The sequence below is a fragment of the Gymnogyps californianus genome, chromosome 1 (assembly GCF_018139145.2).
Source record: "Gymnogyps californianus isolate 813 chromosome 1, ASM1813914v2, whole genome shotgun sequence".
Lineage (NCBI taxonomy): Eukaryota > Metazoa > Chordata > Aves > Accipitriformes > Cathartidae > Gymnogyps > Gymnogyps californianus.
The window spans coordinates 93,722,687-93,739,075 of NC_059471.1; the positions used below are offsets into that span (position 1 = coordinate 93,722,687).

Here is a 16,389-nt window from a genome sequence, read left to right on the forward strand (position 1 = left end):
CGTATTGCTTCAGTAATTCCCAAGGGCAAGGAGGCATTGCGACTACACTGAAATGAAAATGAACTTTGTAGAACCACAGCTACACTGTCTGTGGCTATGATTAATGTATTCTATGATTGTTGTTTTGGTCGTAAGTTTTTAGCTGTTTTATTAAAGATATTGTAAGGCAGCATACGGAGACTAGCCACAGATTTTATTTCTTGGCAAGGTCAAAGAAATCTGAGGAGGTTTTAACACAAGATTGGTTGAAATAAAATGTAGCAAGCCAATTGAGATCTTAAATGTGATTTCTGATCATTCAACCTTTGGAAGGCCACTAATAATGATGGTAAGTGAGGGTTTCTGTTCCAGTCAACCATTTCCTAGAATAAGGAGCAAATACAAACCCTTCTTATTTAAGTGTTTTGGAAAACATAGGCAGCAGCCCTACAATGACTGTGGACTGAGGCACTTGGTAAGAGATATTTGGAGAAAGCACAAAAATTTTCTTATTTAGCAATTAGTTAAGACGTATCCCCTACCTGCCTTAAGCGTACAGGTCAGTCCAAGCGGCCAGAGAGAAGGTTGCTTTCAAGATATACAGGTTATTTTCTTTTCTATTTTCTTTGGTAATGTGGAAGTGGGTCAGGATGGTTGATTTCTATCATCCATACTAATCATGATTTTAAATAATAATTTTTCATCTGGCTTTGCATGTGGACTTTTTTTTGCATTCTGAAAAAGAGGTGATATTCATTAGCATATTTCATTATGCAAGCCAAAAGGGTATACTATGTATACACTTAAGTAATCGTAGTGTTTAAGTATTTGACTTTTTACACTTACTTCATACTAAAAAATGGTGAACAATGCATTTCTTGCTAGCTGATACTTCTTTATGCAGCATTGTGCAAGGCTGGATTTGGGTAGAAGTTTAAATCCATTTAAAATACACAATCAGCATTTAAAAATAGTCATTACTTCAATTTAAAAATTAAATATGCTGAACATAAAAATAAGCTTAGCAAAACATGGTTTGTATTGAAAGCCAGTTGATTTATTAAGTAAAGGAACCATTACATACAGAAAATGAACTGATTATGATTTTTCTAACCAGCGTGCCTTTGCCTTCCAGAATTACAACTAGGAGATCTTAATCCTTCACATTTGTTTTTAAAGGGTTACCTTACTAATCCTTTTACAAAGTATGGAATTTGGAGGACTAGATCCCAAACTGCAAGACAGAAAATGAGAGGTTTGGAGAGAATGCAGTGTGTCTCACCATGTCTCTACTCTCCTCATTTGCTTAGGATTTAAACCATTTCTTTAAATTCAGTGAAGCTAAAACAATTCATTTAAAAATGACTGGAAATGAGTGAAGTCTCCAGATGTTAACGGCTTATTTACTTCTACTGCAGTAACATTAAAGAATACTAATCAAGATCAGAAGTAGGTTGTTCTCCAGGTTGTACAAATATCATAGTCATTTGGAGCAGCTATAATAAAATGCCTTGTTATCAGGGAGCAAGGTAAGATAGACAAACAAAATTTTTCAGCCATTAGTTTTCAGTCAAGCTTTACGTGACATTAATTATCTATAGCATCTTTTACATGCCAAATGAGAGAATATAGTTTATAACAGATGTTGCCTCCATACTTAATGCTAACAGTATTTTTTAAACTTGCAGAAGTAATTGTAAATCCTATGATAATACAAATTATAGCAAAACCCAATGTGTTTTGAAGACATTATCTTGATATTCCAGTTAGTTTTAGGATTACTATTTATCTTGTCAAGGCTATTTCTACAGCCTTTTTCTTTTTTCTGCCTCATTTTGCCTTTTTTCTTTTTCAGTTCTCTTTTCATAAGTTAAAATATATTTTTGCAAAGTACGGCTGCCATACAGGTTTTCCCCTAAAGCCAAAACACTACTTCAACTACATTATTTAAATGACCTAGGTATTGGTCAGTAATGTACAGAAGTGGCTGACACAGGAAATAGCGGATGTTTGCAGTGAATTGCATAGCATTAGGGCTGTAGTTAAAATCTGTAAAACCGATTCCTCACTGAATGCTTTAGGTCAGTAACTTGGAAAAGTTCGTGTCTGGTGAAATATATGATTTGTCAATCTTACTTACTTTTGACACGACTAAGAGTGAGGCATTAGTCATTTCTTAGGACTGCATTAAAGGCAGTGTTGACCTGTTCATGATGGTAAACTCCCATAAACATAGCTAGCCTCTCTTCATAGAAACCTCTCTTGTACTTCATTTTTCTTAGCATTTTCTTGAAGTAAGAAGGCCCGATTGTTTTACTAAGATGTTTCTGAACCCACATATGTAGTATTAATTTTCAATAAAATTTAGTACCTTCTTCCTTGCTTCTTCCTTTATATTGTCTGAGAAAAATCTATCTAGCTCAGTAAAGCCTGTCTGTCCCAATAAAGCCTGCATCATTTACTTCTTCTATAGGTCTGTTTTCCTTTGTCTTCTCCTAATGTCTCTTCCTCCATTCCGGAGGCTGTTGTTCTGCAGCTTGCCTGGTGCTTGTTGTCAGCTTCCATCAGACTGATGGATCTCTGGGAAGGAAAGGCAGGAGCTCTTAGTGGGCCTCTTTTTACCTTGTCTGTGAAGCTAAAGATTTGACATTCACTTTCCTGAGATGGGACGAAACTCTGTTTTTGAGAAACATTATGTAAATTTACTGCTTCATGTAAGGAACTCTTAATAGTGATGTACATTACGGCATGCTCATAAGATTAAAGGCAGTATTTTGTCTTGTGCACCAGCAAAAAAGCAGAGTCTTGAAAAATGTCTAAAAAATAAAATTATTATAATAGACTTGATGTTTGTTTTGATGCTTCTGTTTAGGTGCTGACCGCAGCACAAATAAAATCAATTTGCCTGGCCATACTAGAATCAGGAAAGCAGTATGCAGTGAAGAAGAGGAAACCGTTCCCACTCATGTATTCCTACTATGGAACAGAGTATCTTGGTGAGTAAAACACACCAACTACTTTGAAAGTGATGCTGTGTGTAGATGCTGAGCCGGTAGATGCTTCAGAAATAAAATATGTAAAACCTACAGTGTGGGATTTCTCCTGACTGAGCTGGGACCATCCAACCTCCTAAAACTGCTAGGTGGGACTGAGGAGCTGGAGGGAAGGACTGATGCTGCCTAGCGCTGGGGAACGCAAGAGGTGCCTGTGCTGCACCAGGGGAACAGCAGGCAGCAGCTTCATTCCCTCTTCGCCTTTCTGCTGTAGTAAATCTGCACTTGCCAGATGGCGGCGGCGAGAGGTGTGGTGCCCATACCTGTGTGGAGAAGGTTACCAGAGAGAACTGTCAGGGGATGTTATTTGTAAGCTGCTGTTGCCACACAGGGACTTGCAGAGCGGTTTTGGCCGTAGCAGTGCAACTCAAGCAAATGTCAGCTCCTACCCATCGCGAGCAGCTTAGTTGGAGCTCATCTGAAACAGTGGTGAAGGGTCATTGAGCAGGTCCCTAGTGGGGTCCTCAAGGCACAATATCACACTGCAGAAAGTGTGAGATTGGTCTGCAGATGTTAGTGAGTTCTCTGGTAGGGGAGCAGAGGGAGAAATCACCGAGTGGTGCTGCTCCACAGACCCTGGCAGGTACAGGCAATTCTTGCACTGAACTTCAGGTTTTAGCTGACTGATACTGTCAGTCAGTAACTGGGAATACCATTTATGGTCCAGTTTCAATTTGGGTTCAACAAAGACTTCAGAATAATGGTCCAGATTCAGTAGTGTGTCAAGAAGAATAACATCTTGAAACAGTATTCAGTTTAGGTTCAGTGTAACTTCACACACTGAGTTTCAGTCACATCAGAGTGAGAACAGACAAAATTCATATGTATTTTTGCTTAGTAGTAACAAATCATAGTGTCATCATAGTGTCAAAAGCTGTATTCCAAGCACTATTGTAATATGCATAAAGAAGATGAAAGAGCCATGGACTTGACAAGGAAATCAGTCCCAAGAGAAAGTTGCCGTGAGATGGAGGGAGGACCTAAACCTACCCTCTCCTTTTGACTGTTGCTGTTCTTTACAGGTGCAGCACATGGGCTTTCATCAATCCTTCAGATGTTGCTTTCCTATTATGAATACCTGCAGCCAGCAGATCAGGAGCTTGTGTGGCAGAGCGTTGATTTTCTTATGGACCAAGAACAGAACAGCAACTGGCCTCCTGAGCTGGGAGAGACAATCGAGCGGGAGAATGAGCTTGTACACTGGTGTCACGGAGCTCCAGGTTCTTTTCCCATTGATGCTATGAATAGCCAGATGCTGATTGCATTGCTTTTCCACGTTAGGTGATTCCATGTAGAAGATAATCTCAGGTTAAATTTGACCGATTTTGACATTTTATGAGAGGCAGGCAAACTATTTAGGCTTTTTCTTCCAGTTAAGAGTGTTTTATTTATTGCTGAAGCAGCTGGAAGGATAGACGTATTTTCTGCCTTAAAAGCGTGAAATTAGATCAGATCACAGCTGAAAGAATTCTAGTGATCCTGAACTGTATGTTTTCCGTTCTTGCTCCCTTTCATGACAAGACCTCAAAGAATGGTACAGCTGAGTCAAAAGACAGCGTATGCTGGACAGAGAAATAGTATGCAAAAGAACACAGATACAGACACATCTGTGAGTTTTGGGAAGGCCTTCAGAATAGCTTTTTTCCCCCCATCATCAGAATCAAAGTTTAAGCTGCACTTATTACATGGATAATGCATAAATTTGACCAAAGTATTTTCATGCGAAGGGGAGTTCATACTAGCAAGAGGCATTTTTTCTGAAAGTCACCCATATAAAACTGCTCTTCAGAGAGAAAGAGAATCAATCCTTAGTTTGGATTCATGAGGTAAGGCTGATGTCTCTCAGTTCAGAATCTAATCCTATACCTTAGCAATTTTGGCAAGTAAAGCTGTATATTGAAATTGCTTTTTTTACCCCCAGGCAGAATTTTATTGCTAACTAGTCATTGGCTTGGTAACATGAACCTAGAAGGTTACAGAAAAACTTACTTTTATTAAAAAATGTCCATGAGCATTGATGCATTGCTTTTAAAGGTGTTCTATTTAAATTACAAAGAGTACGTTATAATTAACATCCCTTAAATGTGCTTTCTGCTGATGCATTATCTTTTTGTTGGTATGATTAAGGAACAAGTTCCTTGCTCTCGCACTCTAATGAAGTGAAAACAACTTTAGCTTACCAACCTTTTTTATTTTTAAGAGGAAAAATTACTTCTACAGCATGGCTGGCCTAGTGATGAAACCTGCAGGGAAGACGCCCTCTTTGTTTCAGTTTCTTGAGAGTGGCCTTTGACTTGGGTTTAACTGTTAGTGGAGATATATGCAGTGAGACTCGACTAAAGTGACAAGATCCCAAAGGGCATAAAGAAGTTACTTTAGGAGACATTTTAGAGACATGCAGATTCATTAATTGCTATTGTTCTTCTGCAGAAAATCCTGTATCCCATCATTGTTCTTGGGTAATAATGCACATGTAGCTTACAAGAACACCTTTCAGCTACTTCAGCGTATATTATGTTCAGAAAAGTGAGCTATTCTAAACATTTCCTTAGGCACTTGATTTGGTTATGTGTCATATGCATCCGTTTAAGGTTACCATGAACTGAGCTGTGCAGTGCTCTGTTGAAGATTATGATTAATTTATTTGAATCCCCTCTAAAAATAAGCCAAATAGCTTTTTTTTTTTAACAGAAGTTAGTATGCATAACTGTTCATAACTAGAATAAAGCAGCATGGGCCACACTGAAAAGAGGCTAAGTTTCTTTTTCTCATTCAGTAAAAAAATTTATCTGTTGCCAATGTAAGAAATTATCTTGCCCATCCTTGTGTTTGTGTCAGTGTAAATAGGTGAGGTTAACAGGGATTTGAAACCGGTGGAAGACAGTGCTAAGAGTTTACTGTTTTAAAGGCAAAAATGTGACTACTGTTTTAAATTGCTGAAGGACTGGGAATTTTAGAGATGTTAGAGTAAACCCTGGCATTCAGTAATGCATTGAGAAGACTGAAAGTGATGTTGTCACAGGGAGTGGATAAGTACATCTTACCATATGGTTTTTAGCATACCAGATACTTTCCCCTCCATATGTAGCATATAGATATGTAATGTTGACATGTGTAGAGCATGAGACTGCAGTTTTTTAGTGTATTAATCTTTATTTTCTTATGTGTTCTGCGAAACCCTTGGCCTACTTACTACAAAAGACAATCTCACTGCTATTTTCCTAGGCATTGCGTATCTGTTTGCCAAAGCTTACCTGGTTTCCAAGAAGCCTCAATATCTGGACACTTGCATCCGGTGTGGAGAGCTAACTTGGCAGAAAGGCCTGTTGAAGAAGGGACCTGGAATATGCCATGGCGTGGCTGGTAGTGCTTATGTGTTCCTGCTGCTATATAGGCTCACTGGAAACTCAAAATACATATACAGGGCACAAAGGTTAGCATTCCTACCTTTCTGGATTCAGGGTAATACCGGAAAGTTTCAAGAACATTTATAAAGCTGCTCAGAGTCTGTGATCGCCATCCTTGGATGTAGCTTGAGTTTTTAAGCCTCAGGTGCAATTCTAGCTCTGAGTTGTGGGGCAGGCGCGCTCTGCGGGGAGCCCTGCAGTGCTGCTTCCAGGCTGCTTGCGGCGGGAGAAGCGTCGGGTTCTCCTGGGCTCCCTCCTTCCCTGCCCGAGAGCCTGTGCTCCTTTGGAGAGAACCGGGGTGGATGGGGAGGAACAGCACGCATCCAGGTCTCATCCTGACATGAGGTCAGAAACCAGCCACGCTGCGTACCCGAGTCCAGGAGCAGAGTAAAATGTGATTTGTTCTGATTTTCAGAGCATTTAACGCTATCCCTTACTACTAGAAGTGGAACATAAGTTAGGACCTGCTTTGCTGTTATTTTACAGTTTTTTAATTTATCATTCCCCACTTCAGCCAGTTTGACATTGTGCTGTTCAGCTTAGCTAGTGGGGTTAATTCCATTTTGTACTGGTATAAGCAAGTATGGTCCACTGAAAATTCTATCACAGTGCTGCAATTATCTTTAATTATATTTCTGTAACTTACTGTCCATGTTTGAAAACATAGTATTCAATGTTTGTTACTGTTTTCCTTACAGCATAGAATAATGAGGGGAAGTGGTATAGTAATTAGGGTGACTTATTTTCAGCTGTTTGCTTTGAAGTGAGAACATTTTATTTGTGTAGTTATTTCAGCATTACAGAATTTGTTGCATCAATGTGAAACATTGCTTGCATCCTGCTGAAATAACAACCAAGATAAAAGTTATTAAAAAGTATTTGCTTAATAATATGTCTTATAGAAATCAGAAAAAGTTTATAGCTCTCAAAGAAGCATAACACATGTATAGCTTGCAAAGGTTCGGCTTTTCTAGATCTCACAGACCTCCGTTTATTGTGGAAATCGGAGAGTGTAAAATTTCCACAAAAGGTTAAATAGTGAACATTCTACTTTTTTTAATCATTGAATGTTATTAAAATGATGCTTTCAAACAACAAGTAAGTAGACATACAGGGACACCAAATAATAACAAACTCTTTTTTTTTCCTGTTTCTTAGGTTTGCAGAGTTCTTATTTACAGAAGAATTTAAGGCTGGTTCCCGGGCATTAGAAAGTGTATATAGTCTGTATGAAGGCTTCTCGGGAACTGTGTGTTTCCTGACTGACTTGCTGCAACCCAACCAAGCTGAGTTTCCTCTCTTCAGTGTCTTTGTCTAGAAAGTAACATTCTCCAGGGCCACATCCTAGTGGCAATGGGAGAGGGCACTGCTATTTCACTTATTTGTCAAGAGAGGCTATTTACAAAACAAGCCAGTGGTACCACTAATGCTAGCCTTAACGTAGCTGGGAGTCAGGTGAAAAAGAAAATACACTGGGGCTTTGGGAGGGAAGTGTGTGGTCAAAAAAAATGGGTCAGTGAAAAAAAAAAAAATGGGGGAAGTGATTGAATCTGATGGGGTAGACACTTAGCTGTAATAAGAAGCAAAATCTAATTATTCAAGTGAGAGAGAAAGGGGCATTATCAAACTTCTAATTTGGTGGTTACACAGGAGAAAAAAAAAGGCAAGCTAGAATTGCAGGGACATGCAAAGAAGAAACAGTGATGCATCCAGTAGGTTTTAAAGAGACACCTGCAAAAACAAGTCTTCATGCAGCGATGCACTTATCGGGGAGGGTGTCGTAGACATGTCACTACACTGCACAAAGGCAAAATCTGAGATTTTTTACCTAAACCACATCTACTAGTTCCACTAACATGTATTAGAAATACCTGTATCTTGGAGCTCTTTCATCTTCATATGCATAAAATGATAGTTATGTAGATAGCTATATATTCAGCCTGCAGTTTCACAGGTTCATTTCAGCTAGTGGGGTTTCATGTGTGTAAATGAGAACTGAATCTGATCCTTCCTTTCAGAGCTCAGTCTGTGGTGAGGAGCTGGTCTCCTTACTGATTTACTGTAACTGTGTCACTTCTCGTCAATACTTTCCCTGTCACAGGGAAGATGAGTGGAGCCACGGAGAAGACTTGGATCAAAAAGTTCTATAGCAAAGATACAGCAGGCAGATGCTTTCTTCACGGTACAGCGTTATTAGATAAGTATTGTTCAGTGATACAAAAGCTTCCTTTAAAAATTAATTACCTATAGCAGCATTTCTGAACAATAACATACATATTTCAGAGAATGGAAAAATCTATTTTCCTTGATGAATTGTTCACTACAAACCCTGGAAACTGAATGCAAACCTCGGATGGCATACTGATCTTAAGAAAACCCTCATAACAAAACTCAAAAATGCTTCTTTTTGTGGTTAACAAAATAATGTATATGCCCAAATGATTTGTAGCTATAGAAATAAATGGGTTGCTCAACACTAGTTGCACTAGCACTTAAGGTTGCAATTACATGCTGTTTTATATGTATTATATATATGATATGGTACTTGAAAGCTAAAGAAAATGCTAACGTAGATTTGTACTAAAAAAACTATGAAATCAATATCTGTATTTAAAATATATTTACTATTTATTTATTTTTATTTATATGAGAATAATGTAATGCAATTACCTTTAAAGACAGATTGGGAAGACCAGTGTGTCAAAAATTGCAGTTAGAGTCAAACAGCTGACCTACATGCACTGCCAAACAATGCAGTCTCTCTTCCTGCATTCTCAGCTGGAGAAGCTTACAATTTCTTTATTTTTAATGCCTAATGGATTAAAGTTCCCATTTAATTTCAGTGGGCCTTGATCAGGCTATAAGTTGGAGCCAGATCTTGCAATCCTTCCGCATTTTAATATAGTAATCCCACTCCCACTCTTGCCACTGTTATTTTAATGAGATGGCTTGCATTATTGTGAGCTGCAGATTAGGATTTCTGCTATTTTGTCTTGCGCTGTGCACCTCTAATTAATTACTTAATCACAGAAGTAACCATATTTCACTGGTGAATAAAGCAATGCAGTTCTGTATCAGTTTGTCAAGAATTTAGGGATTTTTTTGTGAATGGAAATGTTGAAATTCAATATACAGTTGTTATGGTTTCTTATTTGTGGGATAAAAGGTCTTTTAAGAAAGCCATTAATGTCACTTCCTTTGTTACTCTGAGCAGTGAGATGTGTACACATAGGAGTATGTATTTCACAGGGAGGTATACATGTGAGGCTAAATCAAAAAGTCAGTGGAGATGTGCGTGTGCTCTGCCCAGCCAGGTTGAAATGCTCCTGTTAGATCAGAGCAAAGTCAATTGTCAGTAGTGAAGATCCTAAGTCTATTAGGATTCTTCTCTAGTTGCTTCCTGTAATGCAGGTGTCTAATAAATTTCTTAACTGGAACCTTTTTAAACAAATGTTTAAGGAAGGTAAAACTTGGCCTATCCACTTTTTCCCTGTGGTCAATAGCTTTTCAGTCTCAATTTTTATTGTAGGGTAATGTCACTCAGCTAAAACATGTAAGTGACAACATTTGTGCCATAGCATTTAGATAGCTACTGTAACTGTATTCTGTCCTACTGTAAGACAGAGAAATAGGTTCTGCCATGATCTAGACTCAAGCTGTTGCAGTCCTACATTTATGGCCAATCCTTTTATTTAGAGATGCAAACATAAAACAAAAACACATAATGTTTTGATAACTACACCATCAAAAAAACCCAAACAACTCCAAACTTAAGCCTTAACAGAATCTACACATATCAGAATAGTAATCATGACCTTTTGATTTTGTCCCCAGTGCCTACTTTTTAATTATCAGTGGGCCACAACATTTAATTGTTTCCAGTGAGTTATTTCTCAGGAGATGCTTGAAGAAGATCTTTGCCAAAACCTCAGTAAATCTAGAGCACAATAAATCAGTACAGTAACTTAGATCCTGACCGAGTCATGAATGCTGATATTGTAACATATACCACATATATGTTAAAATTTACCATAATAGCAGTAGATAAAATCACTCCACTTTATTATGCTTAACTTCCAATGGTCATGTTTGCATTTATCTTTTAATGTATTTCTTCATAAATGGCAGGAAATATACATTAAGAATTTGGTGTCAGTTTTCTAGTGGTTATATTATGAAGCCGTGTGTTTGGCTTCATTTGATACTAATCCTGTGAGAAAGAAAATAGTTATTTGAGTAAGAGTTAGTCCATTCAACAATGAGAAAACCCATGCAACCACCCAGTTTTCAAAATCTAGGTCCCAAACATCTCTCTGCAAGCTATGTGAATTCAGCACTGACTTCAACAAGGGCAGCACGCAAACTTTGTTTACTGACGCTTAAGATCAGTAACAGTAACATAAACATCCAGTCTCATGGGATACATCTTGTAAAATCTTGGAACATAATTATTCATCTGTTTCATCAGACATGGCAGGTTGAGCTCATTCTTAGAGCTTCGTGGCTTTTCTTACCTGACCTAGCTGGGTTAAGGTGGCTACTAGACGTGCTGTAGTCACAGCTTCTGAACACAGTGTAAATATACCCTAGGGCTCTTCTGAAAATGCCAATCATTAAATGAGCAGGGTTTTTTTCATGTTTTTCCTCCTCGTAATTGTCTATCGGTTTTTTCCTTTGTACTATATATGCTGCTACATACGTGCTGTCGCAACCTTTATTTGTTGCTTTTAAGACATTGACAGGAATGCAACCTGAGCAGAGCCGTCAGCACTTTTCAGTGTAATAAAAAAATAAGGTCCTTTGTGTTCCCTCCTTACTGCTTCAAGAAATCGATCATGCAACCTTTGCTAGACATTCTCAGCTGGAAGCTGTCTCCTCCTGCTCCCAAATTGGGCCCTAATAGACTGAAAAAGTGTATTCCTGAACAGATTCTGTCGTGGTGCTGTGACAAAAGACTGTGTTACCAGAAACTTGAGAAGCCTCTTTCAAAGTGTAAAACACAAGTTACTATGTCACGTTTGCACATTAGTTTCTTGACTGTGTTTAGTTTCTAAAGTGTAGGCAATAGGAATTTAAGTGATATAATAATAGTATTTCTGATTATGCTGTTAAAGCAAAGAGGATGCATTGTGTGGTTATTGGTGCTTATTTGTGATGTACCTGTGTTTGTGTGGTGCTGTTTGTGAGTAAAGCTGTACATTACAAATCAGTTTAAGGAGCTATATACTATTCATGACTTTTGGTAGGTCATCCATAGGTTCCTGTCATGCAATAATTTTGAGGGAAACTAGATCTGTAATGTCCAGATTTAGTGATTTCAGGATTCATAGAGCCAGATGCAGTAAGTTTCATCAACAGTACAGTTCTAACAAATGTATCTTAATTTTTTCCTGTTACTCACAACGTCTCAGCATGATAATGTATTCATTTTGTGCCACTGCTTTCAATATCTGCTTTGTTTGCATCGTGTCCTTCAGTTTCCCTACCTCTCTTTCCCAACCTATGAATAACTTCAGAAGACTGAAGCAGCAGCCCAGGTCTTTTGTTCTTGAAAATAAGATTGATTAATTTTGCTTAAGAGGGGTGTGCCACTTATTTGCATTACATTATTTACACTCCCAGGTGGTCTCTTCTCACTGGCTCTGCCATTTCCCACCTGCTAAGGAAAAATACTGTATAACAACTGTCACTGATGTTTTACATCATTAAATAAAACAAAGAGAGGCTTTCTAGGGAGCATGTTCACTTCTCCAGTATCTCAATTCTATTAAGACAATCAAAAACAAGTGAAATGGCTAAACATCCCAAAATACACATTTAAATAGTTCTGGGAAATATGCACAAACGAATGCAAGTAAAGTGGTCACCCTTTTTGCTACTCTGAAATTAAGTAATGCCACTTTGATGTTCTAATAATAATTATATGGACATGCAGAGAATATGATAAGAATACTGATTAGCTTTTAAAATACTGTGGAAAAACCAAAATGTAGGTATCTGATGTATTCAGAAACATACAGGTGCAATACGTGCAAATGGAAACTTTCATAAGCAATCAAAGTTTTGTACTTACATTGTTCTCTGTATATACAGTTATAGCATCTGCCAACATATTGCATGTTTTATGCAAACAGTGACTTATTTTAGCATATGCATGCATTTTGAGAATATATCCTTGTTACTTGGACCTGTAAGATCCATGGACAGAGTGTATCTCTGAGGTCTGCCAAGTAAATCTCAGGTGCGGTAATCTTCTCCTACATACCTTGAATATTCACTGGCATGAGTGCATATTCTAATCTGTAGGAAGATTAGTATATCAGGAATAAGAATTGCCCTGTAGATTTTAAAGAGTAATCTTCCTGTGAAGAACTACACCGATAAGCAATTGCTGGCTAACAGCACAGTCTAGATTGCTCTGAGAAGACATTTCCATTTATATAAATATGTCCTGGACTAAGTAGTAAGCAGCAGAAAGCTAAATTGAAAAGAAATAAGAAAATGACCAAATATCACATTACTGAGGGAACAACACACTTCAAAGCCATAAACCAAAAATGCTCAGGGCCCACAAAACAATACAGCAATTTAGGGATGTGAATAGGCATTTTCCAAGAGAATAGCACAGTTTGCTTCATTGCACAGATAGTGGTACAGTGTGCACTGTACAGGTTTTAGCTGCCTTGAACAGCGCTTCATTGCCATTATAGCAAAGTTGTCATGTGCTGAAAAAAGTCTGCCTGTGAAGGAGTTGCCTGTAGCTGAACCTACTTGCCTACTCCTGTCATTTAATGGAGTAGAAGTGATGTACACTATCGATGCTTAGGCAGTTTAAAAAAATAGATCCAAGAAGCCAACGTGCACCACCTGTTCGACCTGCCTTTGAGTTATTAAACCTCCTAATTTGTACTGTCACTGATGTCACTGTTGGTCCTGTACCCTGTATATTTAAAATTTTACATCATGCTCTGAAAAAAGTCAATTTATAAATAGCAATCTGCTTGAAAATACGTAAGGCCATATTTATTTTTAATACTTACAAGGGAGTCCCTTGACTTTGTTCATTGCATGACTCAAAGAGACGGTGGAGGCATTTAGGTCAAGTACAGCAATACCAACTAGAATGGCAGAAAATTAATTAAAAACTCACTTTGCCTATTGGTATAATGATACTTGAATAGAAGATACTTTATAATGCAGTGATACTTAGCAACAGCACTGCATGACTCTACATGCATACTCCCCAAAAAATTTTATGTAGGAGTCCTGAAGTCAATTATGCCCCATAGCGAATAGAAAACAAATCCTATTCAAACATTTATTTCTACTTCATATAGAAGAGAAAGGCTGGCTGACCAGAAATTGAAGTCTGCTTCTGTCTTCATTACCATGACCACACATGAGGGAAGAAAGATTTCCTCTAACAATGGTCTGATTTTGCCACTGATTTGGCCTCCTGTGCTCATTTTAAGGGCCTGATATGCCACCTACTGATGTCAGTGGTGAATCTCCACTTGATTTTAGGCATGCAAGGTTAGGTCCTCCCACACGTGTGAAATAGGGGCAAAACTGCATCATTCTGGACCCCAAGCCTACAAACTCTCCTTTACATGAGTTCCATGGAATTAGTAAGGCTTGTTCCTATAGTAAGAGGAAAGCACAGGTGTTTGCATATGCAGGGCCCTATTTGATAGCAGTTTTATACCTATTTTCCCTCAATATGTCTGCAATATACATGAATACCAATACCAATAAAAAGTACAGGGAACTTAAATGGCAGTATTTCATGTCTAGTTTGTGTTGGTGACACTTGATTATTCAGTATATTCCAACATACGGTATTCATTTCTTGAGTACATGCCGCACCCTAGATTGGTTTCTCAGTGTAATAGCCATTCGCAGCCATAATATGGTACGGGCCCTTAGAATCAAGACTGATTTGATTCTTTAGAAATGCGCCTTATTGTTTAAAAGCAGGACCCCTGCTCTTCTAATGTTTTAAACACTGTGACCTTTCAGATGTGTTTATTGTATTAGTTTTGTATTGTAGATTATAATAGAAACTAGATTTTATAGCTTTTTAAAAGCAGTGATAATGCTAAGCTTCATAGTGGCAGAACAAACTCTGTGTATCTCCATATTATGAATATTAAAGCTGTGATTATATTTTGCCTTAAATAAAAGCCCAACCTTGAACAGTATGATTTTGCATTGGATTGCTTATTTCTGCACTTATCTTTCATAGTGCTGGCAGCTTTTCCTTCCGGAGCAGTTATGACTCAGGGCTCCAAAAGCTTTTCAGTGGTATCAAAGGTAAAATCATTCATCTTAGATAAAACATCCAGGCTGCACATAGCCATTAGGTAGAACTACCTCATGGTAGTTTTCCACAAGACAGGTTGCTTTTGGCCTGTAGATTAAAGTTTCCCACCTGGGTGTTGATTTTCAGCCTGCTTAAATCTCAGTACACATGGCCTCTTCTCTTTCCAGAAAGACCGCTCCATTCCCAGTGAAGGGCAGTAGAGCATTAAATTCACCTAGGCCTGCCCGTAACAAGGTTTCCATCTTTGCCATCATGAGCTGAGCTCAACTAGGGGTGAGCAACGGGACTCCAGATTTGCCAGTGTGGCAGTTCAAGAAATGGCCCAAACAAAGTGTTATTGGCATTTTTTTTATAAATCTGGTGACAACCTAAGTTGCATTGAAGAATAGTAGCAGACTTGCAGAAGTAGCCATTAGTGTTGTCCCATTAATATGCTAATAGCATCTCAAACTCCATATCTCGCCTTCCTGTTGTGCTCCTGGTAGGTCTCAGGTCTGTAGCTAACCTCCACATGCAGATCTGCAGTTACCTGGGAAGGAGAAACAGATCTATCGGGGCAGACATTAGAGCCAGCTGAGCACAAACCAAGGACCTGCACCAAGAGGAGGAGAGAAGTGGTGGTGATTGGAGACTCCCCCTGTGGAGGATAGAGGCACCATCTGCCAACCTGACTTGGTACCTCAGGAGCTTTGTTTCTCGCCAGGTGCTCAGATTCAGGATGTTGCAGAGAGACTGCAAAGGCGTATCTTGCCCTCGGGCTATTACCTTTTGCTGCTCGTCCATGCAGGCATCAGTGATACCGCAGGGGTGACCTTATGCATGTCCAGAATGACTCCAGAGCTCTGGTGGCAAGGGAGAAAGGCATTGGGGCAGTCTTCTGGCTCCTGCTGGTGAAGGGGAAAGGCCCAGGGACAGTAGGCAAATGCTGCTGGCCAACAGCTGGTGTCAGAGCAGGGCTTTGGGTTTTGTGATCCTAGGAACCTTTGAAGGAAAAGGCCTGACAAGCAAGGGTAAGCCCCATCTGACAAACTGGTAAAAGGGAACCTCTGCCAGCAGCCTCACTAATCGGGTGAGGGGGTCTCTGAACTAGGTGCATGAGGGGAGGCTTATCAGGACTCACAGTTCCTTTTCTGCATTTTTTGGTTTTTAATCAGCTGTCCCTCAGCCTTTATTGTTGCACAGGGTTATTTTCTTCCAGGTGCAGAACTTTCCCCTTGCCTCTTCCTTTCAGGCTATTTCTCCAGCCTGCCGAGGTCCCCCTGAAGAGCAGCCCCACCTTCCCACCGACCAACTCCCTCCCCCCCCCCCCCCCCCCCTTACTTCAGCTATGTATCTTACGGCCAAAGGAGACGTGATGAGGGGGTGCTCGCCCGGCGCCACCGCGGAGCGTTCCTCCGCTTACGCCGCAGCCCCGCCGCTGCCAGGATCAACTCCCAGCAGCACCCAGCGCACCCGCACCGGGGCCGCCGCCGGAGGGGCCCCGGCGACCCCCGCTCCTTCCCCGGGCCCCTCCCGGGCGAAGGCCGCGGGGCGGCGGTGAGCGCGGCGGCTGCGCCGGCGGCTCCCCCTAGCGGGCGCCTCGCCTCGCCGCGCCCCGGCCCGGCCCGGCCCGCCCAACCGCCACTGA

General features: G+C 39.8%; 1 protein-coding gene across 1 annotated transcript in view; it reads left to right on the top strand.

Annotated features, from left to right (window-relative positions):
• The window catches only part of LANCL3 (LanC like family member 3), a 32,344-nt gene extending 24,501 nt beyond the window's left edge, over nt 1-7,843 (top strand). Inside the window, exons 2-5 of the mRNA XM_050915001.1 lie at nt 2,852-2,975; nt 4,055-4,252; nt 6,258-6,465; nt 7,598-7,843. Of these exons, the coding sequence (XP_050770958.1) occupies nt 2,852-2,975; nt 4,055-4,252; nt 6,258-6,465; nt 7,598-7,757 (690 nt within the window). The 3' untranslated portion in view covers nt 7,758-7,843. The remainder of the gene's footprint in view (nt 1-2,851; nt 2,976-4,054; nt 4,253-6,257; nt 6,466-7,597) is intronic.
• Nucleotides 7,844-16,389: the final 8,546 nt, after the last annotated feature.